Source organism: Polyodon spathula, chromosome 7, assembly GCF_017654505.1.
Source record: "Polyodon spathula isolate WHYD16114869_AA chromosome 7, ASM1765450v1, whole genome shotgun sequence".
Classification (NCBI taxonomy): Eukaryota; Metazoa; Chordata; class Actinopteri; order Acipenseriformes; family Polyodontidae; genus Polyodon; species Polyodon spathula.
Genome location: NC_054540.1, coordinates 8,048,940 through 8,075,619, shown reverse-complemented (window position 1 = coordinate 8,075,619; position 26,680 = coordinate 8,048,940). Strand labels below are relative to the sequence as shown.

The 26,680-nt window shown below is 36.8% G+C and overlaps 1 protein-coding gene across 2 annotated transcripts in view; it reads left to right on the top strand.

Moving 5' to 3' along the window:
• LOC121318101 (SLIT-ROBO Rho GTPase-activating protein 1) overlaps positions 1–26,680 on the top strand; it is a 95,995-nt gene that overhangs the window by 62,102 nt on the left and 7,213 nt on the right. Inside the window, exons 7-19 of one of the 2 annotated variants that reach the window (XM_041254393.1) lie at positions 3,945–4,166; positions 4,760–4,861; positions 8,026–8,223; positions 8,344–8,428; positions 9,174–9,201; positions 10,057–10,159; positions 13,141–13,201; positions 13,330–13,407; positions 13,784–13,918; positions 17,081–17,186; positions 17,597–17,821; positions 19,054–19,133; positions 25,904–26,084. In XM_041254393.1, coding sequence (XP_041110327.1) covers positions 3,945–4,166; positions 4,760–4,861; positions 8,026–8,223; positions 8,344–8,428; positions 9,174–9,201; positions 10,057–10,159; positions 13,141–13,201; positions 13,330–13,407; positions 13,784–13,918; positions 17,081–17,186; positions 17,597–17,821; positions 19,054–19,133; positions 25,904–26,084 — 1,604 coding nt within the window. Of the gene's footprint in view, positions 1–3,944; positions 4,167–4,759; positions 4,862–8,025; positions 8,224–8,343; positions 8,429–9,173; positions 9,202–10,056; positions 10,160–10,746; positions 10,781–13,140; positions 13,202–13,329; positions 13,408–13,783; positions 13,919–17,080; positions 17,187–17,596; positions 17,822–19,053; positions 19,134–25,903; positions 26,085–26,680 lie in introns of both variants that reach the window. The other variant, XM_041254394.1, reaches the window with a different exon arrangement.

Genomic DNA, 26,680 nt, shown 5'->3' with positions numbered 1-26,680 from the left:
TTTACTAAAGCCCTGTTTTTGCATCATAGAAAACACTGTCCAATTCCTGAATGTTAGCTTCACTTCTATTTATCCCACTCTATACTTTACATACAGTACTGACACAGATTGGGGGGGGGGGGGGGGGATTTATTGGATTTTTGGGGGGGGGGTGGGGGGGGGGGGGGGGGGGGGGATTTTAGGATTTTTTTTTTTCCCTCACTCAGACCCCTATGCGTACGAAATATCTTGGTATCCCTGAATTGATAATTGTCTCCTCTTTAAAGGCTTGCTGTAAATCATTTGTTGTTTCCATAATTTGTGTCGGTGCTGTATTCAAGACAATTATTGGCTTCTCACAAAAAAAAGCAGGTGAATTTGAGGTTTGAAGCGTCAACGTTATGGCTAACAGTTTATGTAAATCAAACCTCATAGACACTGACAAAGGTCATTACATTTCACTTGTTAATCAACATCTGCTTAGTTACAAGTATGCAAATAAGCAGGCACACTGCCTTAAAGCAGCATTAATTAGTTCTGCATCAAATAATTATCAGTTTATTTCGAAGCAGTGCAGTGAATTCACTAATATTTATTTTAAATGCTTTTGGATTTGATTTTTATTGTAGGCACCTTGTAACAGAGGTCTTGTGATTATCCTGTTTATATTCCAACTGCAACATTTTCAGATCAGTCTGGAGAGAAATTGGGAGCCTTTGTTTCACATTCTTTTTTTGTTAAGCCTTCAATAACAGCCCTTCTTGATTTGCTGTTTTTATATCATAGCTGTGTTCAATTGTGTACACCATTATTTATTTTCTTTTTTTTTTTTATCATGTTTTCAATCATTCTGATAGTTCTTACTACAGTAAAAACTCAATAGTCGAGTAATTTATCAAAGAAAGACAATATTTGAGTACTTGCAATAAGAACCTTTCGGAGTGATTGAAAACATAATTAAAATATGAAAAAAATGTAATTTGGTCGTTTTTCTGTGTTGACACGTGAATTTCCTGAAGACACAGTGACATATAATGCTGAAACATGCAGCTTATGATGGGAACTTTATTACACAATTGAATCTAACTATAATATTCAAAACTGTATATTGAAGCTGTCTGCATAACTCTTAGCACCACTGCATGTAACTCATTTTATTGTTTCAGGATGTTATTAAAATCTTCAGCTATGTGCTCTGAAAGCAGCTGCTTATTATAGACCTGCACAGAGGATACCACAAATTAAAAACAAAAACTACAAAAACACTGCAGACTTAGAATTCATCACACTGACCAAATGATTGGTTACAGGTGGCAGTTGTTTCAGAATAGCCAGAACCGGTTTGCCCCAGCCCCGAATTTCAAAGAGAAGAGATTTTTCTACTGCACAGGCTGCTTTCTCTTCTGCCGAATTGAACTGATTCATATAATGCGCTTTAATGGTCAGCACACCATTAGCAACGACCTCAAAGAGCCCCCTAGAATCTGACTATAACTTCAGTGCACGGGGCAGTCACAGCCGGCCTGTAATTAGAGCAGAACAATAAGGATCCTGTCCTGCACAACAGTGGATCCTTAACATGCAACACTGCAGGTGGGCACCCTGGCTGTACTCAAAACACTGCAAGGGAAGAACAGATTTACACCGCTTGTCACCTTGCACTGAGAAACGGCTTTAGAGGAAATAACCTAATTTGGTTATAGTAGCATTTGAAATGGACCGTCCCCTTGAATTCACTTTGGGTTCTGAAGTACTGGGACATTCTATTATGGCTAAAGGGCAAAGGATTCACTTGGAGATATTTGCAGTACATCATTATAATTTCTTACAGGCTGAATAAATAAACCTCTTTTACTGGGGTTGTAACCTGTGAGAAGTGGTTTACAACCCTCATTAAGTTTTGTATGACCAATATTTGGTGACGAGGATGTGATATAGCTGAGGTGCCAGTACATACATTTGTATAGTTCTACAAAGAGAAGGAGATATGAAACCTTTTTATTGGACCAACTAAACAATAGTTAATCACAAGCTTTCAAGACATCAGAGGAGTCTTCTTCTACATCTCCTTCTCTTTGTCTATTATATCAGCCACCATTTCATCTATCAACAACGATAGTTTTCCAGAATTTTACATACACGTTATAGAGAGAACTACTTATCAAATTGAGATGAAACTTGGTAAGGTCACTATTTAGCATTAGTTATTGCGAGTTTCAGAATGTGGGGATATGTGTAGGTGTCTGCTTGTCTCTCCATCTGTTCGTAGGTCATGCTTACATTTGACATATCTTAAGAAATGCTTATCCATTAGTGATTTAACTTAGTAAGAATATTCTTTAGGAATACCCACCATAAGTAACTATAAAACACTCAATACATTTTGAAATACAGTGATATACTTTGGTGCCACTGTATGCATTTGTGATGCACTTTCCTGGATCACTACAGGTATACCTTTGGAACAGTATATGTTTTTTATGGTTTTTTTTTTTCATTTTTACCTCTGTGGTTATCCAAGTAACTTATCAAGCGATGCATCTCCTAAATTCTCCAGTGACTGTTTGTCTGTGCGTGTGCCACATTGAAATCCAGAAACTGTCCACTTCTGAAATCTCAAACCGGTTATTCAGACTGTGGCAAACTGCGGTAAGGGGTCTTTTCACACTGTTTTCTTGTGTAACATGAAGAAAGTCTCAACAGATTAATTCAAAACAAAGCGGTGCCTGTATTTTTATTTGTACACACAAAATAAATCAAATAAAAACAAGAGTCTAACAGCTTCCAGGAGTACTAGTTAAACTTTATCAGTTTTAGCTGTACCCAGACAGCTGAGCATTTTACTGGTAGCCAAAACAAATACACTTCAAGTATCACATTACCTTTTCAGGTCTGACCACTCAGGTATATAAGGAGGTCAGCCATTCTGACCTGCTTATATACCTGCCTGTCTAATTACAGGCAGGTGTGCATACTTACATCAGTGCTAGGTGATCTGGCTCAATAAAACAATTAAACAATGACCTTGTGGATGTGCAAAGCAGCCACAGAACACACATTGCCCAGTGTGCGGGGCCTATGCCCTGTCACAAGACCTTAGAATGAAAAACATCACTGATTATTGAATGAACTGCATTGTGTCATTTCCTCTGGGAATTGTCCAAAACAAAATCTGATGTTTTGTTGCATCAACTGTGATCAAAATGAAGATGTACAAATGTGACTCATTTTTCACTTTATCCATTTAAGCAGATTGACTGTGGTATTACATACAACAGAAACATATGTTCTGTTTTTGTGTTACTAAGGAATATGACATATGACATCCCAGCATGGCCGCTAATGGGTTACGTACAGTATTTTTTACACTTAACTAAAGGTTTGAATTGTATTTGACCTAGCTGTGGTAGCATTTGATGTTTGAATTTATAGCTGCATACCAGAGACATGTGTACCAGTTGAAATGTCTCCTTTAAGTCGTGCTTTGATGTGATAAAGGGATTGGTTTATAGTTGTAAAGGGTTTTTTTTTTATTGTACTTCTAGGCAGTATATAGTGTTTTGTTCATGATAAAGTTTAAAACTTTAGTTCATTTTGATTTAGCATATCGCCAAAGATTTCAGCTCAGGTTTCAAGATCAAAACCGTACTTTTTGTAAAGTATTGAGGTTTTTAGGATCATGGTTCCTTTTGCATTGCTGGCAATGCACAGCTGTGCACTACAGTAGATGATTCTTAAGTCTGTATGTACTTTTATATCTATGGACTAAACTAGCTTTGGAGGTATGTGTAACCAAACCTGACAGCACCAAGAAGTCTATGCTATGGAAAAATGCAATAAACAGATGCCAAGGCATTATATTTTAATGTAAATGTTATTTTTTGATCTGATGCTGCCTTTTTCCAGCAAACATGAAGGGTTTCATTGCTAAAAAGAACCTCTTGTCACTTTTTTCTGATGTCTAGTGCTGCGATCTAGGATACCACGCCAGTCTGAACAGAGCTCTCCGCACCTTTCTGTCTGCTGAATACAATCTGGAGACCTCCCGGCACGAGGGCCTGGATATCATTGAGAATGCAGTGGAGAACCTGGACCCCCGTAGTGACAGGCAGAGGTTCATGGAGATGTTCCCCTCTGCGTTCTGCCCACCCATTAAGTTTGAGTTCCAATCTCACATGGGGGATGAGGTCAGTCACACAACCAATGGCACTAACACAAATCAGTGTCTTACAGTATTTAAAGAAGTGGTGGCCAATGCTTATAGTATTATCTTGTTTTATGTTAGTTAAGCATATATATATATATATATATATATATATATATATATATATATATATATATATATATATATATATATATACTGGTACCTTTGCTTTATGGTCCGATTGCATTGGAATCAGTTGGAACTACTACACATAAACTAATTAAGTACCAGGAAGCAGCATCCTTTAGCACTGTCTTTGAAATATCTGCAAATTCCAAATTGATTTTTAAGTTTCTTCTTTGTTAAAGAAGCCAACAGTGTAAAAGAGTTTCTTGACTATCACACTTTATTTTAGTCATACGGACCAGTGTTGCCATGGCGGCAGCACAAAGAAACCTAGTTACTTTATAAACAACCTGTACAGCACAAGACCAACTAGTTCCTAACATGGCTTCACTTGATATACCTCAGGGTTCATATAAATGTACAATACTTACCATGACTGCCTTTTCTCCTTCTGCTGCTCAATTGTGTTATTATATTAGAGGATAATGGGGCCTGTTGTTTTCCTGTCAGGTTTGTCAGGTCAGTGCCCAGCAACCCATACAGCCAGAGCTAATGCTGAGATTCCAGCAGTTACAATCCCGGCTGACTACTCTCAAAATCGAGAATGAAGAGGTGAGTTCATGTTAATTCCACCCTCTTGCAAGGGAAATTGGTTCAGTAATGATTCCTGAGCCTACATTGAAACATGAGGATTCCATTCGCTCCGAGGGTAAGGAGTAGTCACGGTTAGCTTCTTTGGAATTCAATAGGAAATACTTAGTTATACTGTATTTGAAAACACATTTTTATTCACAAAACTTGAAAAGACTTACCACATCAGCTATAACAATACTGTCTTGTCTTACCGAGTTATCGTCAATGGTAATGCAGTGGCAGAACAATGGCATTACAGTGGTCCTGTAAGGCTCAATGGTAGCTCAAGGACATAGTATTAACCAACATACAATAGTGTGTTGGTTAATACTGTGACATTGTAAGTGTGCTTACAATGTCAAGACCACTGCAATACTTGCTGTGGTATTTCTAATGGTTAGAATTTCTTTGGGGTAAAAACACTGTTATTTTAACAGTTCTATCTGCGTGCATGACATGTTATATTGTTACACTGGGCGTACCTTGTCTGACAGTACTCTGTGAGAGGGAGACTTCACAGACAAGTTTATCCAGCTGTTTAAACCCTCTTCTTTGGGATCATCACAAAGGCACCTTATTGTATCTTATACCCAGACTGTGAGGGGAGTGGCTGAAATGAAATGCAACCTAGTGAGGTCCTTCCCACTCAGTAAACGGTGTTTGTTTTTATGTTTTGAAATTTTATCAGGATTCCCTTTGCTGTCTCCCTTCCATTACATCTTGATCCTCTCATTAATAAACAGCAAGACCAAAAGTCCAAAGCATTTTTGTTCTAATTTCTTAAAAATACCTCACATTTATAAAAGAGAACATTTAAATGCTTTTTAGGATAAAAAAAAGAAAACGACATTATGTCTCTTGTGTTGTTTTTATTATTTATAGTCTTCCTTTGTTAGAGATTAGGGTTTCTTTCAGTAGAGTGTTCGGGGCTAGGCTTTATTTTTACAGGTTTTCTGTTTTAGTCAGATAACATCCTAAAGTAAAAAAAAAAAAAAAAAAGCATAATAAACTCATGTAATATTTTTGTGTGTTTATTCGCATACCAGAACTGTCTCGAGTCTTGCCTTGGGCTTTGTTACAACCTCAGTGTGCAGAGCAGCTGTTCTGGGGCTTCAGTAGAACACACAAATTATCTCCAAAAACAAGCAACGCTGGACAAGGCAAAGAGGCACTAAACTTCAAAGATTAAAGTCCTGTAATCTGTTGAGCATTTTCATGATATAATAAAAGCTAAATAAACAAATGTATCATGGGTAATTTAGTAAAAGCCTCAGTGGTTATAGAATAAATGTGGTTAAAAGTAAAACAAACAAAAAAAGGTGAGAGCTTATTGTTCCTGGGATTCATTTGCTGTGACTGTTTGGTTCATCTATCTGTAATTCCCAATGGAAAGTACCAGAATGTTTCTATTTAATAGTGTTTTCTTCATTATCCAGTGAATTATATTGAATAACTTGTTTCAAAGTATGACTGTGCTTCGCTAAATTGCTTTCATCAGAGCATGCAACTTTTTTTTTCCTGAGACCAAGAGGTTGCGTAAAAAGTGATTTCAAGCAGTGATTTCTAATGCAGGCCCCTAAAGATTTCCTCATAGTTGTACGCCATGCTGGAAAACTAATGTGCGGACTCATTTGTATGGATGGTGCCACTGGGGCCTTGATCAGCCTTCAGTGGAGTCAAAGTCTGTGATTTATTTTTCAGCTTCCTGCTTGCTTAGTTCTTAGAAGGCTTATGATGACATTTGTCCTCCTTCAGTGTCCCTAGTTTAGTCACACAAAACCAACCCCCCCCACCCCCTTATTTATGAATTCTGTGCATCTTATTTTCTGTGTAGCAGGGTATCATTTTAAGTGGCTTTATCCTCTTTGTAGTTTCTTCACTTTTAATTTGAGGTGCATTTAGTGGTCATGCTAAGTAGATTGACTGCACTGTAGAATACAGTTCTGTGTATATCCAGAACTGAAGCAGAACTAGGACACAAAACCAGTATAACAGTACCTACTATTGGTTTCCACATTGCACCTGTACAACAGAACTATATCTGTATGGTACCTACTATCATATAAGTATCATGATACGCCAGAAAAATAAACCCATCATTATGTATGGTGGTATTATAATTAATCTGGTTTATACAGGATACTGTTAATACAATTATGAGGTATGTTGCAACCATTGTACTAGTTCCCAAATTTGAAGAACTTAGGAGACGAATGCAAGCACTTGTGTCCTCTGAAACGTGTGCCGTCAGACATCCACCTTTTTCCGCACTGCAAGCCCGTCGTGAAGCCACTTAAGAACTACAGCATCGGAAGATGTGGATCTTGGCTGAGAACTCTAATTTTTCGAAGGTTCAATTCAGCCTGGTTTCAGTGCAAAAATCTCGATCCATCACCAGCATCCCTCCCCGTGACCCCTGGAACAAAATCCTGGCTATGCCACTGCAATTCAGTGTGAAGTACCTTTCTTCTGCACCATCCAGGCTTTCAAAAAAGTGCACCATAGTGGTGCAAATGTATAATGCCATATATAATGTGGGGCTTTTGTGGTGTGTTTTATCAAAATATATGCTAATGTAAAGAGTAATCTACAGTACACCAATTGTTAATCATTAAATATTCAGTCAGAATTACTGTTTTTATTTTTTTATTTTACCATTTTCCTGTTGGATGAAATTCCACATCCACTGTTTTAATAATACATAAAAGAATATTCTAACATGAGTTATTTTTTAACCATAAACTCTTGTTACCCTTAGAGAACCATAAAATAATAAAGTGCATTTTTCAAAATTGTTCTCTGATGGCGCCACTACTGTCTTAACAGTGCAAAAAAACAAAACAAAAAAAAACCCAACATAGAACATAATCAGTCTAGTCTGGATGAATTTCCAGAATCAATGCAGAGCACTTAGATTCCATGTTCTCTGGGCCAGTTTGGGCCTGTTTCTTTTATGCTGTCTGTTAAGATTGCTAACCAGCTGCTTCTTTGTGTTGAAAAGGGAATTCAGGCAATGACATCACAGTGACATTTTAATACTCTACATTCTTTCCCCACGTGCTTTGGACGTTACCTATGTATTTTTTTTTATATCTATAACACAGGATATTTTACTTTAAATTGCCTTTATCCATTTTGTGAAGGTTAAGAAAACCGCCGAAGCCACACTTCAGACAATACAAGATATGGTGACCATTGAGGACTACGACGTGTCTGAGTGTTTCCAGCACAGCCGCTCCACTGAGTCTGTGAAATCGACCGTGTCCGATACGTACCTCAGCAAGCCCAGCATCGCCAAGAGAAGGGCGAACCAGCAAGAGACGGAACAGTTCTATTTCATGGTACGTGTCCCCCTGTGAAGGAGTCCTACTCCTCTTCTCATGTGTTTCTTAATAAAGGGACAGAGTGCTTTGCGTTGTGCTTTTTTAATTATGTGATATAATTGTTCCAATTTTCCACAGAAATTTAAAGAATTTCTGGAGGGAAGCAATCTCATCACGAAGCTGCAGGCAAAGCATGACTTACTGAAAAGGACACTCGGAGAAGGTAATCCGTTTTCTACTAGAGATACTCTACCCTGCTTTTTATGTCTAAATGCTACCATTCCCCTTTAAATTTATAGAAACACATAGATTGAAATGATTTTACTTCACATCACTTGCATAACAGCTTTCATACAGAATGCATCCCAGTAAAAGTGGTGTGGTGCTAATTTAGAACTGAAAGAAAATACACCTGCATGACCTTGAGGAGCCTCAAACACACTCAAGCAGTAGGTCAATATCATTCAAGCAGTTAAAGGTCAATAAACAACCACAAGTTACTTCCAAATGTTCACAATAAGTTACTGTTTGGATCTGTGATTTAATTAATTATAAACAAACCAACTACATGCCTTCGATTTGCTTATGTTATGGCACTGTCTCCATAGTGACTTTTTAAAAGTACCTAAAAAACAAAACAGTAATTATAGGTACCTTTTTTTAAAGCCGCTACAATGATAATAAATGTTTAGGTCGTCAGCAGTTGGGTCTTCCTCTGTTGGCCTGACAAGTAGTTCCAGACAGATGCCATAGATTACCCTTGTCGTTTTGTGATAATGTTAGAAGGTATCATTCCTATACTTAAAGGCACTGTTTAGCCTGGTTACAAAGTGATTGCAATACAGGCAGATGTAAGCAACATGCCTTGCTGAATGTGTGAATGGTACTGCAGGGGTCTGGAAGCAGGCTAGCTCCACATTAAACTCCCAGGCTCTCAACCATCCATCTTTTCTCATTTCTTCCCTTAGGTTACAGAGCAGAGTACATGACAACCAGGTAGGAGATTGATGCATGTAATAGTACATTTACTGTTGAAATGCCTATTTGAAACATCCCTGGCATCAAGGTGTTCCAAGGCCTTAGATCAATGCACCTGTCAGCAGGCCACCAATTCTTCATTAATACAGCCTTTGAATAGATACACGGTGCGGTAGCAGTCTTAAATGCTTGGGATGATGTTTTCCATGTGAAACCCATATATAGTGTAGCCTCATAGACCTCTGACTGCCTGTACAATGGTGCCATTAAATTGCATTAGTTTACATTTTTCAGAAATATAACATAAATATTATTGAGTACCTCAAGAACGATGATAAATTCTGGAAGACTCATATGACATCATGAACTTGGACAATAAAGATATCCAAGCCCTTATTGCCCCCTTGCACACAATCTACAGTAGGCCGTACACAGTTGGTGAAACAGAATGGAATGGCTGACAAATCTAAGGTAACACAGGATTCATGGTCCCAACAGTAACTTGTAAATTATCAGTATGTGTTGAGACATTGGTGTAGTTCTAAAAGTCCAGTTGTATTGTAATTTGGTTTGTCTGATTTGATTGTCTAAAAGTAACATTTGCATAATGCCCTTTGACATTGTTTTGTAAAGCATGTTTAATAGAATATAAGACAATTGTCAGTAGTAATAGAAAGCACTATTAAAAATGCAACCAGAACATAACAAGAATTATAAGAAATGTTATTAATGATTATTTTACAGGGTTAGAAGCTTGTCGTTGAAATACTGTAAACTGTTATTCCTTTTTCAGTCTCATGGTGTATTTTAAAAGTGTGTCATTTTAAAATAATTTAAAAGATAATATATATGTAACTCCGTTCCATTTCCTAGGCCTCCAAATGTTCCCCCCAAACCTGAGAAACAGAGGAAGCCTAGGCCCCGCTCCCTGTTTAATGCTAAGTTGTTTAATGGGAACTTGGAATCCTTTGTCAAGGTACTGACGGCGGCCATCTTGGAGGTCGATCCCACTCACCTTTGATGATAATGGTCAAACAACCCTCAAGCGTGTTGAGGCTGATCATTATGTTCCCCCCTCTGTCCCAGGGCTGTATACAATATAATGCTGGAACCTCAAGCAGAGTAAAAGAGGAGCAAAGAGAAAATCCTGTTATACCCATAGTATTTGTGAATAAAATAGGAAATAAAATGAACTCAAGAAAAACAACACTAGTGTTTATTGACATTGCTACCTCGTCAACCACCAGTTTCTATGGTTTTCGCTTGACTTTATTAGATTTTATAGACTCAAATTTTCTGTGGGGTTCTTAATTAGGGGGCTTTGAACCTGACAACCCCACACTAAATTCCGACTGGTTTGTAGTCAAAGGAAAAATGAGGAATTCATGTGAATTTCATTGAGGTCCTGAGTTCCTTCTTTTCCTATGCTTGAACAGTGCATTATATTTACTATTAATCTGATAAATGAAACTGTGTGGGCTCTGGCCTGTGGCTTTCTGGTTTTTATTTTTGCTGTCTATCTCACCTCTGTATTTTCATCTTCCACTTTAACTGTGCAACTAGCCGGGGACGGAGGAACTCGCACGCAAGACACCAGGTACAGTGCTTCTGGAAAGCGAGCGGTCCACACTTCTGTCTTTACTTGCAGACTTGCCTGGCTTTACCATTATAATCAACGCTTTAACACTAATTCCTACTAAGTACTAATCCTGTAGTACTACTATGCTATTGAATTGAAATTTTAACAAAAGGAAAATGTTTGTATTGATAATACAGATTCAGCGCTTTATTTTTTAAGCCACGTTGCTATTTTTGTTACCTGATGTTTGGAAGCATCATTTAAAAAAAAAAACAGTAAGCTACAATTTCTATAATGGATAGACATGGAATGCTGGAAACATCAGACCAATATTCCTTTTCTTTGCTGAATATAGCTTAAAGCTGCAGTATCCCACAATTTTATTGTAAAACACTAACCTTCTATATAGAAAACAGTCACTGTTAACCGGGCTGTTTGATTACCTTCCACTAAAGGTAACCTTTTTATAGGAAACACTCATTAGAACAGTGACTTAAATATGAAAAAAACAATATGTATTTTCAACTGCAAGAGACTATACACTTTGAAGTAAAAGGAGTTCATGCCAACAATGGGATTATGTCCAGGTTGTTTTTTGCACTTTCTTTTGACCAGAACTCCTGTTTTGCATTGAGTATTTCCTGTCGACCACCCTCATAGAGAAAAAACAATACAAGAATTTCCACTCCAGGAAAAATGTCTAGACCTAGGGCATGGGGTGCAGGCATACTAGACAAAAGAGACGCACACAGGAGGACAACCCTTAACACACCACTGTGTTAGCAAAAGTATGAAAAACTCTGCTTTTATAGAGTGCGAGTCATACAATGATCTCAAAGTGCTTTCCTTTACAGCCATTTTTTGTTAAAAAAACAAAAAATAAATACGTTTTACACATTAAAGAAATGCTTGAATAAAAAAGTGGATCTAAGTCTGAATAAAAAACAATGAAGGTTACAGAATCCCAGATATTCTAGGAAGCTTTTGAAACCACTGAATTCTCAACCAATTTGGCTAGATAGCAGGGAGTGATTCCGTGCAGGCTTGTATTAGTTAAACATTGGAAAATATTCGGAACCCTTGCCGTAAATTCAAAATGGTACTAATATATACATAAAATATTAAAAAAGTGGTACTGTATTATTTGGTTGAATTCCAACCTTAGTCCTAGGTCTTGTCTTAATGTTCATCCTACCCTATGAGAAGTCTTCTTGTAAGGGCTTCTTAATACCTAGTGACTACACTACAACATGTTTTTATTATATATATATATATATATATATATATATATATATATATATATATATATATATATATATATATATATATATATATTATATATATATATATATATATATATATATATATATATATATATATATATATGGATAATATATATTATATATATATGCCTTTACACCGGTATGTAGAAGTCAAACATGTCTCGCAAAGTGATCAGAGCATTATCTACTACAGCTAAAGAGGGAAATATGTGGTGAATATGGAATAGGGGGTAGAATTTAAATTAAGACACAGTTCTAAAGTCCAGTGCTCACTGAATATGACTAGAGTGTGTTCACTTTACTTTATGCCAGAGAGAAGGCCCTTCATAGTGACATAACATGTGTCCAGAAGATTACAGCACATGTCAAACTGACATGGATGGCCAGCGAGAATGCCTGAAATATTTTGGTCTATTATTAAGTAGCTGTCATGGCTGCTCTGTAGAGTCAGGGAGTGTAGTAGATCAGAAAAGCAACGGGGGAAGAGTTTAGCTGTATGCAAGAGAGAATTACTAAGTTGGAGCTAGAAGTTGCTTTCAGTTGACCAGTTTAACCTTGACATCTTTGCTGCCGTATGCTTCAGTTTGTCACCACCCTAAATTTGGCATTAGCAGTTCCACTTAAAACATTATCACAGCCCGGGATACAGTAAATAAACAAAACTATTTTCCCATTAAAAAAGGCCCAAGCATCCAAGGGAAGCTAATTAGCTATTTCAATCAGCTCAGGGAGCTGCTTCTGATATTTAAAAAAAAAAAAAAAAAAAAAAAAAAAAAAAGATTAGTAACAAAGGCAGAACATTAATTCAGAGATGATGTGATGTACAAAGTGTTCCGAAATAAAAATTATTATATGCTACGCCTCTGTAGAGAATTATACACGGGGGATATGAAAGACAAGAAAAACAGGATAAAATCACTGAGCAACGCTTGCAAATCTGTAGATCTTGCAAACATTCCTTTGAAAGCATGCTGTGCTAACAAACATAAAAAACGAGGACGCTGTTATAATGGAATTTTGTGTTGATGTGTTTTAAAGTGTTTTCTGTTTTGAAGAACAGTCATTCATTCTAATTATTACTTCTGTTTTTTGAAGGAGTCGGGACAGGTTGTTCCTCGGGTGGTTGAAAGCTGTATTCGATTTATCAACCTTTATGGTAAGCTTGGCAATGTTAACATATATCTTACACCAGGGGTTCTCAGCCTTCTTTGAATCACACCTTTGAATCACACCAATTTTTTTTATTACTTGGATTAGACCTCACTTCTGGTATTCCCATTCCAGGTCTGCAGCACCAAGGGATTTTCCGAGTGTCAGGGTCACAAGTGGAAGTCAATGATATTAAAAATTCATTTGAGAGAGGTGAGTAATTGAATTTAATTCAGCTAGAAAGAAAAACTAGTAAAATCCTGTCACAGATGATTTAGTTTTTGATTGCTATAATCTATAAACATTTTTTTTTTCCCCAAAGATAACAAATACTGTAGCACAGAAGGTTTAAGACTTAATTGCTTCTATATGGACTTCAAATACTGTAGCTGTTAATGCAATCCCTGGTCTTTCTTAAATTAATTAGTTTCGCTCACTTTTTTCTAGTGCCCACAAAAAAACTTAAAAGTATAATTCTAGTTGAAATGTGTTTAGAAGAAATGTATTTTTCAATGCATTTATTTTGGTCATTTGGTAATTCTTGCTGTTCACTGCATAAAATCAATTTCCTTATTTTGCTGTTCTTTAGGTAACGATCCATTGACAGACGGTGAAAATAACCATGATATTAACTCAGTGGCTGGAGTCCTGAAGCTCTATTTCAGATGTCTGGAAAACCCACTCTTTCCCAAGGAAAGATTTCATGATTTAATTTCCTGTATCAGTAAGTCACTCTTAACAATATAATGTTATTTATTTGAGTATTTTTCTGTGGTGACACTGTCTTGAGTTGCCTGACAGAGGAACTCAAATAATTCATTTTGGCTGGTATGGTAAGTCAGGATGCTGCTATTCAGCTACACAGATTTCCGTTGTCTTTTTGACCCATTCATTCAGTTACTGTACAAAGGAGTAGCACTTACGACAGCTTGCAAACCTACCACCAAAATATTGATACAGTAAGATGCCTGACATCATACACAACATCACCAGTAGTGTTAGTTTATTGGTAGCTTAGGTTTAATGAGCGGTTTTATGCTGTGTGATGCACTTCTGCTATGGATCCTGCAAAGCAGAGATTTGGGTTTGGAAAAAATAACACTTGCCCAGAGAGAGCAGTCATTTTGTACAGTGATGAAGACGCTTGCTTGAGAACAGGAAGGTAGTTGGTTCTTGCCCAGCCTCTGTTTACCACATAAAGAGTTTTACGTTCCCATGTTTTTCTGCTCTTCAGTGGTTGCATGGTGAATTCTAACAGAAAAGCAATGGTTGTTATACAGTTGAACATTATAGACTTTTAAAGTACGGATCTTTCATTCACCAGACAGTTGGGAAGCACAGCAAGACACAATTTTTGGGCCTGAAAATCCAACTAACAATTGCTACACGACCGTACGGTGCAAGGCCGTTGAGATTTCTTGTGTCATTAATATCTTCCTATCATATATTAATAACATTTTAGGAAGAGTGCTTGGAAAGTAAATAGGTCTTATGTACACTGAGTAAGCCTCGGGGTGATGAAATGGATACCGGTAAGTATAATTTTGAGGCTTAATTGAGGCTGTCTAATGAGCAGTGCCAGGGAGACTCTGGTTTTCAGAATCAGCCCAACCCCTTACTTACTGTGCAGTTCTTGATGAGTCACTTGACCTCACTGTACTTCATTCCTACCCAACTGGATAAGTGTTACAAGCTTCTCCCTTCCGGAAACTAAGATGTTGCTAGTTTAATTGTTATCATCACAGGACATTTACATTTGTGCTGTACGGGGTCAGTTTCATTTTGAGCCGTTTCAACAGGAAATGTTGCACTAAATATCCCAAAGGGGAGAAAAAGGGAAACCCAGTAAGTGATGTTGAAATGTCTGTTACCGTAACTTACTTTCAGTATCACCGTGCTGAATATTTGTGCTGATAGAACCTCTTTTTCAATTTTTTTTTTTTGTTTGTTTCTCTGATTATTTCAAATGTTGTATTTTGGCAGCATTTCATCTCTTCAGTGTCCTTTCCTGATGATTACTATTCCTGGAGTAGATTACATTTTTTTAATGGGGAACCCCCAGGAAGTCTTAGAAACAAGACAATTCATTCAGGTTCAGTGCACTGATACCAATCGGATGCAGTCACTACAAATGAAAATTGAAACATTTTCCATTCAGAGTCTTGGGCAAGTGGCAGCAGCTGCTTGTGTAAATTAACTGTTTTTGAACTGCCTGATGGGTGTTACAGCACACGGCACTCCAGAAAAAGGCATATTTTCACCAGCTGTGATTCAGCATGACATACATTCAAAGCAGTTGTTCTATCGCACATTTTGATTTATTGTCAACAGGGTCCCTTTGAACGGACTTGTCATGTTGTTTATGGAAAGGCACATGTTAATGATAAGACCCCAGTGATTGTGACCTTCTATTCAGTTCTGGATTTAATTATGTGCAGCTGACTTTCCAACAAAAAGAGGGGAAAACATGGGAAGGCATTCAGTTAGTAGGGTGGATAGTTAACATTTTTAACTCAAAACTTGAATCCACTATCTTTTTTTTTTTGTTTTTGTTTTTTTAAACCCTGTTTCACTAAGAATCAACTCAAAAACCTTCTTTTAGAAACAGTTGAGAAAAATGCACACAGTGAAAAAAGCAGTCTTTAAACATAAACAACACTCTTGTTAATAACAGAAACATGTTTTAATGTACAGTGGGAAAAAAACATTAGCTCTAATTTCCTGAGTTCGCCACCCTGTAAAATGTTGAAAATCCCAGAAACTGTTTTTGAGTTTGTGTCCATCTAAGAAATGGGAATTGGAACAAATTACAACAAACTGGTTATTTTATGAGTGTATCAGCTGACTTTAAAACTTAAAGTAAAGGGATTTTTACCAGCTGCTTAACCAGGACCAAGTCTCCTAAGCTAGTAGAAGGGTAGTGTATAAACAAGTACAACCTTTGGATATCAATGAAAAGACTTGTTCAGGTGGGTAGTTGTCATTAAATAGTTAGAATGGCAAAGTGGAATGTCAGCCAGATTTTGTCTGAAAAAATATTATGTTGCTGCTAAATTTACCTTGAAAGTCATGTAATAATGTCGGAAATATTTGAGGCTGAATTCTATAAAAAGAGCCTTTTAATTTCTGGACATGGGAGGGAATACCTACAAAAATAAGAGAAGAAAAATAGTTTTTAGCAGCATGTACCCTGGATGTGTGGAGCTGTAAAAACACACCAAGTTTTATAATACTGTGGCACAGTGCTAAGGCTTTGGTTTTATGTTAATATTAATACTAGGTTAACAAGGGATCTGTACATAGTAACATGTTTTAATGAATTATTTACATAACAACTTAAAATGCAACATTGGTATACTGAATAGCATATGTGCTATATCATTTATTTTTTTTATTTATTTAGCAGACACCTTTATCCAAGGCGACTTACAGAGACTCTAGGGTGTGTGAACTATGCATCAGCTGCAGAGTCACTTACAAAAACGTCTCACCAGAAAGATAGAGCACAAGGAGGTTAAAGTACTTGCTCAGGGTCACACAGTGAGTGAGTTGATATTTGAACAGAGGACCTCCTGGTTACAAGACCTTTTATTTCGCCACTGGACCACACAGCCGCCTATATATGTTTGTGTTTGTGCTAGATACATTATTCAGTAATATTCACACACACAACATTAAAATGTCTTTCCACATTGTATTTAATGTTATATCTGGAAGTAAAATAAATAAGGCTGAAAATCTAAATGTGAAGTTTAGTTTATTCCTTAAAATACATATTGTATTCCTTACACAGACGTTAACAGCAATTCAGAATTGAAATTGTCCCATGTGTTGTAATGCATATTTCAGTACTTATTAAAAGTATTGTATCTGTTTTTTGTTACAGGAATAGAAAATCTCTATGAGAGGGCTCTCTACATCCGCAAACTTCTTATTACACTGCCGAGGTCTGTCCTCATAGTGATGAGATACCTGTTTTCCTTCCTTAATCAGTAAGTATTGTCATCAGTCCAGGATCAAGCCTAGATAGTGAATAATACTGGAGAGCCGCAGATCTGAATCAAAATGCAAATAAGTGCAAAAGCAATACATGAATATATACAGGGTTATTATAAAATCAGTTAACTGTGTTGTGTCACGTGATGTGCTGCTGGCACTGCTGGTGAGAATAAATAAACAAAAACACTCATCCAATAGCATGCTGCCAGTTCACACCTAGTGTTCATCTGTTACACCTATTGATATACCAAAATGTATCTGAGGAAACATGTCTGTTAAATCAGACAGCCTTTACAAGGTGCAGTGAGAAACCCTTTCTGAACCCTGTTTGTCCCCCACTGTTAATGTTCACAAACGGTTCTTTTGTAAAGCTTGCTGGCATGTTCTTCTGTGTCTTCCGTAGCTTGTCTCAGTACAGTGATGAAAACATGATGGACCCCTATAATCTGGCAATTTGTTTTGGTCCCACTTTGATGCCCGTGCCAGACATTCAAGATCAGGTCTCTTGCCAGGCGCATGTGAATGAAATTGTCAAAACCATCATCATTCACCATGAAACAATTTACCCTGATTCCAAGGAGCTGGACGGCCCTGTGTATGAGAAGTGTATGGCTGGGAACGACTACTGGTAAGACATGTTTGTTTTTACAGTAGGTTTTCCTTCTGTGGTAGAAAGGTTATGTAACCACACCACTCTCGGTTTAGTCACACTTTTCTAATCTGATCCTGATTCAGTCATTTTGAACAAGCAGCAGTTGTTGTAGGTGGCACAGAAAGTATGATGGAAGCCATTGCTAGGTAACTCTCATGACCTTGCGTCCAGTGAGATCTCCAAACAACCTTTTCTGATAATAATCATGCTTTAGCTTCTCTTCAGGGGCTGTCATTCAACTATCTGAGACCTTTGCTCAAGGTGAAAGTAGGAAACAGAGATTGATGTTTACATTCAAAGGTTACATCAGAACTTTAAAACTTTAAACTTTTTGTTAAAGTTCTGATGCAACCTTTGAATGTAAACATCAGTCTCTCTTTCCTACTTTCATCTGAACAAGAGATCTTTGAGGTCTTGAAAGCTTGTGAATAATTATTATTTAGTTAGACCAATAAAAGGTATCACATCTCCTTCTCTTTGTCTGTTATGTGTCAGTAAAAGTTAATGGTCTCAGCATGTGGTAATCACTGTAGAAGTGGCAGATTTATCTCATCTATTCACAAGATATTCAAAAACAAATGTAATGTTTAATGTCAGTAGTGGAAAAGTCATGGCGTTGTAGAATACACAAAATCCCTTAGTTTATGTCTTAGTTTGACTGCCCTCTCTTAACTTGGGATTTTACAGAGTTTCTTGATCTGATGGTTTTATCTTTCGCTGCGATAGGAAACCTTTTTCAAATATTAGCTGAGCCACCTATACCAGCAGACACTAATGGCAATGCAGCTTCAGCTTTGGCTCAACCAGTAGGTACAAGCATTTTGTCCTTGACAGATTCCTTGTACCACAGGAGGGGGTCACGTCACTTTTCCTTGGGAAGAATTAATTGTGTAATAAATTAAAATAATATTATGTGTCCTTTAAGGATGTATGCAATATAGCATTTATTTAAAGTGAAAAAAGATAGTGACCTTTCAATTGAAGGCTTATCTAGATGCGCCATTTTTAAATAGCTCAAAAGAGATAATTTGGTAAACTTCTTTTCTAAGACAAACAAGCTTCTGATTGCTGCCACCTTAAGAGCTGGATAACAGAATGGCAGCCTTGCATGTTTCCTGCTGCAGTGAAAGAACACTGTAATACAATGAGGATCTTTCAGAGGACAAAGACCTTTCTCAGAGGAGTAATTTCATATTTGTCCTTGACAGCGATAGTCCCTACAGCGAACATCGCACCTTAGAGGAGGTCGATCAGGATACCGGTACAGAGCCCCACACCAGTGAAGATGGTGAGTCCTTTTATTAACCTCTTCTGCCTTACACAAAAGAGCTGTTTGTGCATCAACTTTATATAGGAGCAAAGTCCAAACCAAATGGCTTGTTGTAGAAGAGACACTTGGACACATTTTACATAGCTGCTTCTGTAATTGGCACAACACTGCACCAACCTAAAGTGTAAAAGACAACATTAACCACAAATTATTTTGCTTTCAACTCTGTAAAAAGAGGTGATTTGAGGGGTGCCCTGGAAATATCTGATTGTTAGCAATTTTCTTAAAACTGAAATGTTTGTGGGTTATGTAGTCATTTTTTATTTCCCAGAAAAAGTGATATTATTAAGCAAAATGAACTGAATCTGAAATTTATAGTATACAGTATCAGGTTTTTTCCAGAGAATCCCTCAATTTCCTGTTCCTATTATAAATCTCATATAATTGTACACATGATCCTTGTAAGATCAAAAGGATGGTTTTACGCAGGTAACGCAAACATACATATTCAGAGAAGTTTCTTAAGGTTTTCCTCATACGTTGATCCTGTCTCATGTTCTGTAATATTTGGGATATTTCTGTATTGAAATGTAGCCAGGGCTCCACTCCTTCAAAAAGTAATATACTATTGGTCTTTAAAGGGTACATAAGTACCTTTTTATTTTATTGTGTTACATGTTCCCATGTGTTGCTACAACTGTTTATGTAAGGTGTGTGTATTGTGTTTTTTTTTTCTTTTTTATTATTTTGAGCACTTTTTTAAACTTTTAAATTGCATTTCCTGCCTCAAGATGGCTTCCCATGTACCCGCATGAACCTCTCAGAACTACATTTCCCATCATCCTCCTGCTCATTGGTAAATCCATCTGTTATATATGTGAACAGGAGGATGATGGGAAATGTAGTTCTGAGAGGTCCATGCGGGTATGTAGGAAGCCATCTTAAGGCAGGGAATGCAATTTAAATGTTTAAAAAAGTGGTCAAATTGTAAAAACCAAAATAATAATAATTAAACAATACATACACCTTATGTAAATAGTTGTAGCAACACATGGGAACAAGAAACACAATAAAATAAAAAGGTCCTTATGTACCTCTTAAGAATAACAAGTTAGATATAATATATCACTTAAAATATGACATCTTTAGCGTGTACCACTCAGTGGCACTGATTGAGTTCTAGAGTGACGGAAGCACCTGTTCTTCTTGGAGGTCTTCTATTCTTGACAACTAGCCCTTGGTGTTGCTTACAGTAGCCTAAAATCCCCAAAGAAATTGGAACCCAAAATCTTTATTGACTAATCTCCAAATGAAGAGCTTAAGTCTTCCTTTTTTTTTGTAATCCAACTGGCCATCAATCAACATGGATGGCTTTTACTTTGCCATTCCTTAACTTCGAGCAGAATGCTGTTTGTTCACTTGCAACAGATTCCTAAGATGCTACTTTTCTGTTTAATCCTCCTTTTCAGACTGCTGAGTTTAGTGACCTTGACTAGGTCTTGGAATGTAGATGCATTCATATGCAAACGCAGCTGCATTTCCAACTGAATTTATCCTCATATAACAACCAGTGGAACGATGGTACTTTTTAGGCACCAATTAGTTTTAGTAGGGTCTATTTTAATAATCTAAACGGCAACTGACCTAAATGCCACCACTTTTAACTTTATATTATATAAAAGTCTCTCAGCTATTCCCTTTCATTGGAATGAAATGCTGTTACCCTGCAATAAAACAGCACAGTACAGTCTGGATAAACAAATGACCATAGAGACAGCCACAGCCAGACACGGCAGAAACGGCACTAGAGAATGCATCTAGACAACTAGAGGATGCATCTAGACAACTAGAGAATGCATCTAGACAACCAGAGGATGCATCTTGATTACCTGGGAGAGAACTTCTTTCTCACATCATCTTGGATTTGTATTGACTCACATGAGTTATCCTGACTAATGCTAGTGGTGTATTGAACTGATTACCAAACCAAAAAGACAACAAAGTGTATGAAAGACCAAGTTTTTGATTCCAGTGTCTCTCAGAATCATTGCTACTGGTAACAGGGTCACTTTTGTAGAAGAAGTTATGGGATGCAAAATAAGATCAAGGAAAGGCAAATCTAACGAGGGGCGAAGTTCAAACTCACAATTGGTTTGTGTTTCTGATCTCCAGTTAGGACTTCAGGGTTTCTGTCTGTCCTACTTCTGTACTTGTAATTGTAAAAATGGAGCCAGTTTACAAACTGCAGCAGTTACTATGCAGACACTAGACAGTGTGCTGTAATATTTAGATTTGATTTGTGAATAGATTTATTTTATTTTCATACGCAAAGCATTGATTAAAAAATAACTTGAACATGCAAAGTACTGTATAGGCTAAATCATCTTCCCTGAAACAACTCTGATGAGAGGCCTGTGATACTTGATGCTTGAGTGTTGGTGTTCATGTACAACTTGATTGAAAATTGCTTATCAGCTCTTATATAATGCGACTGCTAAAGAGATTGTAGCTAACAAAATAACTCAATGAGTTCGTCCTGTCATGCACTTCGCCTTGCTATGTAGCCCCAGGTCTCACTTAGAATTATTGCAAACATAATAACAAAAAATAAAAAGTAATTAGAAGCTACTTACTCTTTAATAGAGAAAGTTAAACTACTTTGTGAAAGTCCTTAGCAACACATTTTAATATATCAAACAATTTAAGAAGTAAAAGTTCTACTGAATGTCATTACCGACCTTGTCTCATTTGTTTACCCCCAACGCTGGGTGGAACCTATTGCAAGTCAAACAGGATGAGTCACTGCATCACCCGACTCTGTAAAGGTCATGTGAAATATATTCAGGCAGTCTTTAACCATTATTCTTAAAATGAATGTTAAAGTTCAGCATTCTCGTCTATGAAAGGCCACAAGGTTGACAGGCTGGACAACTGAACCGTCTGCTCGGGTGATGCAGTGGGCTGTTCCCATCACTGTGAGATGGAGTTCTGTTTCCATGGCGTGAGTTTCTAAAGGAATTTCATCACCCCGGCACATTCATTCTTCGGCTTCAGAGAATTGACTCCACACATTTTCTCTGAGCTCACTGTTCTAGTTATATTTCGTCAGCAACAAATCAAATGAACAAATAATGCATCGGCATTTTTTACTCTTTAGGGTTAAATATAAATTGGGTTAAATAATAAAACATACACTAACAGGTTTGGCTTTATTTTCTGAAAAGGAGGAATCTTGTTAAAAATCATACATATTTGTGTGCTTCCAGGGTAAAGGTACACTTCGCACAGTACTGTATATGGTGTTGAATTGCAGTGTTTGCCTTATTTCTCTTTCACTGTCTAATACATTTTCTTTGCAATGCCTTTGTTATGTTTTAGTACACTGTACTGATTAAAAATAAATAAAAAAATACAAGGACAATTGAACCATGCTGGTTTGCTTAAACTAAATTCACAAAACCTTGGGATGTCATTAAAGTGCTTTGGCTGTTTCACCCCTATTTACCTTCATTATGGGCCTTGGGATAGATTTAAACTTAAAAGAATAATAATAAAAACAGCACACTTACAGCAGGGTCTCAGGCACAAAATACAGCTCGGGTGATGTGTGATGAGAGCGCAATTATAGACTAGAAATACAACTCCAGTCTTTGTTAAAAACCATTAAGCTTAATACTCACTATGTTCCAATATTGATCTTCCTTACCAGAGCTGTATAAAAAACAAAGACAAACTAGGAAGCTGTATTGATTCACCTGTAAAACGCTGCAGCAGTTGCTTATAACTGGTGTTAGCTATAACATGATCGTGCCACAGCAGGCTTCCAAACGCTGAAAGTTTTGTATAACAGCATATGCTGCTGGTTTACATTTGTATTGTGCTCTCCAAAAAAAGCTTTTGAACATTAGACTGTATATCAGTGTTTCTCAAGCTCTGTGAAACCAGTTTTTTTCCTAAAACCACTGGCATTTCTTTGAGCTAAGAGCACTGGCATGCTTGTTTTATCCCAGAGAAAACTTAGCAAAATTTTTTTTTGTCAGTTTTCAATGAAATTCCAAAAAAATCTAAACCATTGTCTGCTTAAGTGCACCTATTAAAATTCTCCATTTGGGATGTGGAATCTGAACCCTCTGAGACACATGCTAATTTTAAACATCCCACATCTGAAAGAGTCAAGACAGCTGTATTGATTCAATTATCTTACCTTTATTAGCAGCCAGATTTGCCAATGCGGGACTTATTCATTTAGATAAACCTGTCAGGTGTAATTAACTTGGTGTATTCTTGTCATTCTGATTGAAGAGGTAAGCTTGGAGTCATTTTGAAGACCTTGGACAAAGTGTTTAAAATATCTATCATTTTTTCTTGTGTACATTCACAACAGCATTGGCACATTAATGAAGCAAAAATGTTTATACCACTATAAACTGCCTATTTGTTGGGTTGTTTTTATACACAGGAATACCGGTCTGCAGAGGGCTGATTTATTTATACAGAAAGATGAATTCAGTGATGTGTAAAATAAAGTTTCTCCATTTATGGGGGCTGGGGATGAATACATTAGCTAGTTTTCTATTCTTATTTCTTTTAGGGCCTGAACACCAGTGTTACAATCATTTAACCCTGTAAAGACCAGGGCCTGTATTTGTCATTTGTGCGTGAATATTGCTTGCAGTTTATAATTGTTGCACGCACATTTCTAAGTAATATGCGTTAATAAATCTCGATGTTAATAAATTAAATATAACCTGTGCATGAGTTGAATGGTACTGTCTTATGCTCACAAAATTTAAATTCCATCTCTTGGTGCTTTAATTGCTACATGAGAACAGTCTATAGAACCGATCGTACTGGGGAAGTGCTGTTGTACCATGCACGGAAATTGAATGTGCCGAGAACAGAGTGAAACGATTGCATCCAAAACTCCAGGCATCATTGCTCTAAAAGAGGCTCGTAAAATTCCAGTGATTTCTCCAATCTGCCTTTGAAAGCTACCAGTGCTCCAAAAGCCAATAGTTGTAGACAGACCTTGAATATGTGCAGCAATGTGATGTGTGTGCTTGGTTGGTCTGTGCAAACTGGGATCCAACATCTCGCACAATTCCATTAGGATTGTCTTTGGAAAGTTGTCTTCCAGAAGTGCGAGATCAACCATTTTCTAGTGATGTTTTGACTAATCACCATATGTGAATTTATAGGGAAAAAAATCTTAACAACTTACAGTATCATATTAATGTCATAAACATGGAGGTGGTATAATATTGATGTCATAGTACTGCCTAAATATTAATAACAATATTAATACTAGCATACTTGGTATATAACTGCAATAATTTATGAAAGAATTATATGTGACAAACATTGCAATTTCAGCAGTACTTGCATCAATAACATAACCCTAATGAAAACGTTATTATTTTACATATTGCACTGATTCCAGATCTTTAGGTGAATGATTAGGAATTTGATCTCATCTTGCAGTATGATCGTAAACATGGTCACGCAAACACCTGTGTTGATAAATCACATACTTTGTATTGTAATGTCCGTATGCATGGTTTAGAAGGGAATACTTGTGCACACACAAATGATTTTGGCCTGTCATCAACATTTTATTTGAAAACAAAATCATGGTAGACCAGGTTCATGACCCCTTCATTCCAAATCTCCCAGATGCCTATATTGACACTTTGCAACAGTAGTTAAGTTAATTTGCACATATGCAAGACCTCAAACAGCACAATCCCCATCACAGTACAGGGGCATTGGTCCAGTTGTAAATGGAGAGTGTTTCAGTATAAGACAGAGTATACCAGGATCAGTCTTGCTTAGCATATATTCTTAAGATCTGATAAAGTCATGAATTGCATATGGTAAACATATTCTATTTTTAAGTGGTTTTTTTTTAATAGCAGTTAATGAATACAGAATTGCCCAGTGCTCTGACATTGTGTTGGCCCTTGCAGTCATTCTGCATTGTTCTTTTTGTACTTGCTCATATACTGTATCTTAGGCTAGATCTGGCAAAGTGTCTTTATAGAAATAAGAGCCAGCGCCATCCAGTGGTCTGTTTGGATTGAGTTTGCTTTTGTTTTGCTGGCAGTACACTGCTGTGCACTAATATAAAGGCATTTTGGTTGATCTAGCCTGCATTTTACCACTAGGAGTGATCGACGACATGATAAAAAAAAGGGACAGCAACAAAGAACATGTCATTTAAAAGATACTTACTCTTAAATCAAATACTTAAATCGAATAATAACACTATGTAACACAATTTTTGTTCCTGGGTAGTAAGTGTTATTTCCTAATTGCTTATGCCTCAAAAGTATAGAAAATGGCTGTTATTCCCCACAATTGTATAATATAACAGGACAGTTATATTTCAAAATATCACTATTTCCAATGGGAAAATGGGCAAATGTGTGTCTTTTCGTTCACATAAAGTCAGAAATAAACAACATATGAATCCAAATTAACATGTATTTATACTAAAGTAATACAAAGATGACTACAGAAGATTTAGAAGTGAGTAGTTTTTCGAGATTTATGATTATACTGTAAATACAGTATAATTGTAAATCTCGAAAAACTACTCACTTCTAAATCTTTTATAGTAATAGCCATGTTCTATACTTTTGAGGCATAAGCAATTAGGAAATAACACTTACTACCCATAATTACTACACAGTGTAATTATACCCAAGGGTTAGAGAAAATTGATTTTGCTGACAGTGGTTCTGTAATCATCTGTCAAGCCATTTCTTCCTTTTGTTTTTCTGTTTCAGAATGTGAGCCCATTGAAGCCATAGCCAAGTTCGATTACATTGGCCGGTCGGCTCGAGAGCTGTCCTTCAAAAAGGGAGCCTCCCTGCTCCTCTATCACCGTGCTTCTGATGACTGGTGGGAAGGCAGGCATAATGGGATTGATGGATTGGTGCCACATCAGTACATAGTGGTTCAGGATACGTAAGTATTTGAAATGTATGCAAATTTAAGATGCCCTTAACTTGACTGTTTTGTTTTAAAGGCTTGTGTGACTACTTACTCAATATATAGAGCAGGGGTGTCAAACGCCAGTCCTTGAAGGCCGCAGCATCTTCTGGTTTTCAATTAACTGACTTTATCTAATTATTTGTTCAATGTTTCAAGGTCTTTTACAGGTGATTTAAAAAATGCACTTGATTCAAGGTACACTACCTAGAAAACATTTTGAGGTCTGGAAAGAAGTGTTAAATGTGTCTAATTAATAAAATAATGAGACCAATTGAGTAATAGAGAGCTCAGTGGAACGCAAGCCAGAAGACACTATGGCCCTCCAGGATATGAGTTTGACACCCTTGATAGAGTAATGCTAATTTCTCCAGAGTAGAAGTTATTTTAAATGAAATGTATTCGTCCTTTAGTTTCAAGTGCTGTTGGGCATTATTGCCAGGGTTAATACTTGGATGAGATGGAACAATGCCCAGGAATTATTACTTAAATAATATTGATGTATTGAATCCTACCTTCCACTGTTTGGTACCTTATTTCCTTTAAACTGTTTTGCTCATGCATAGAGGTGG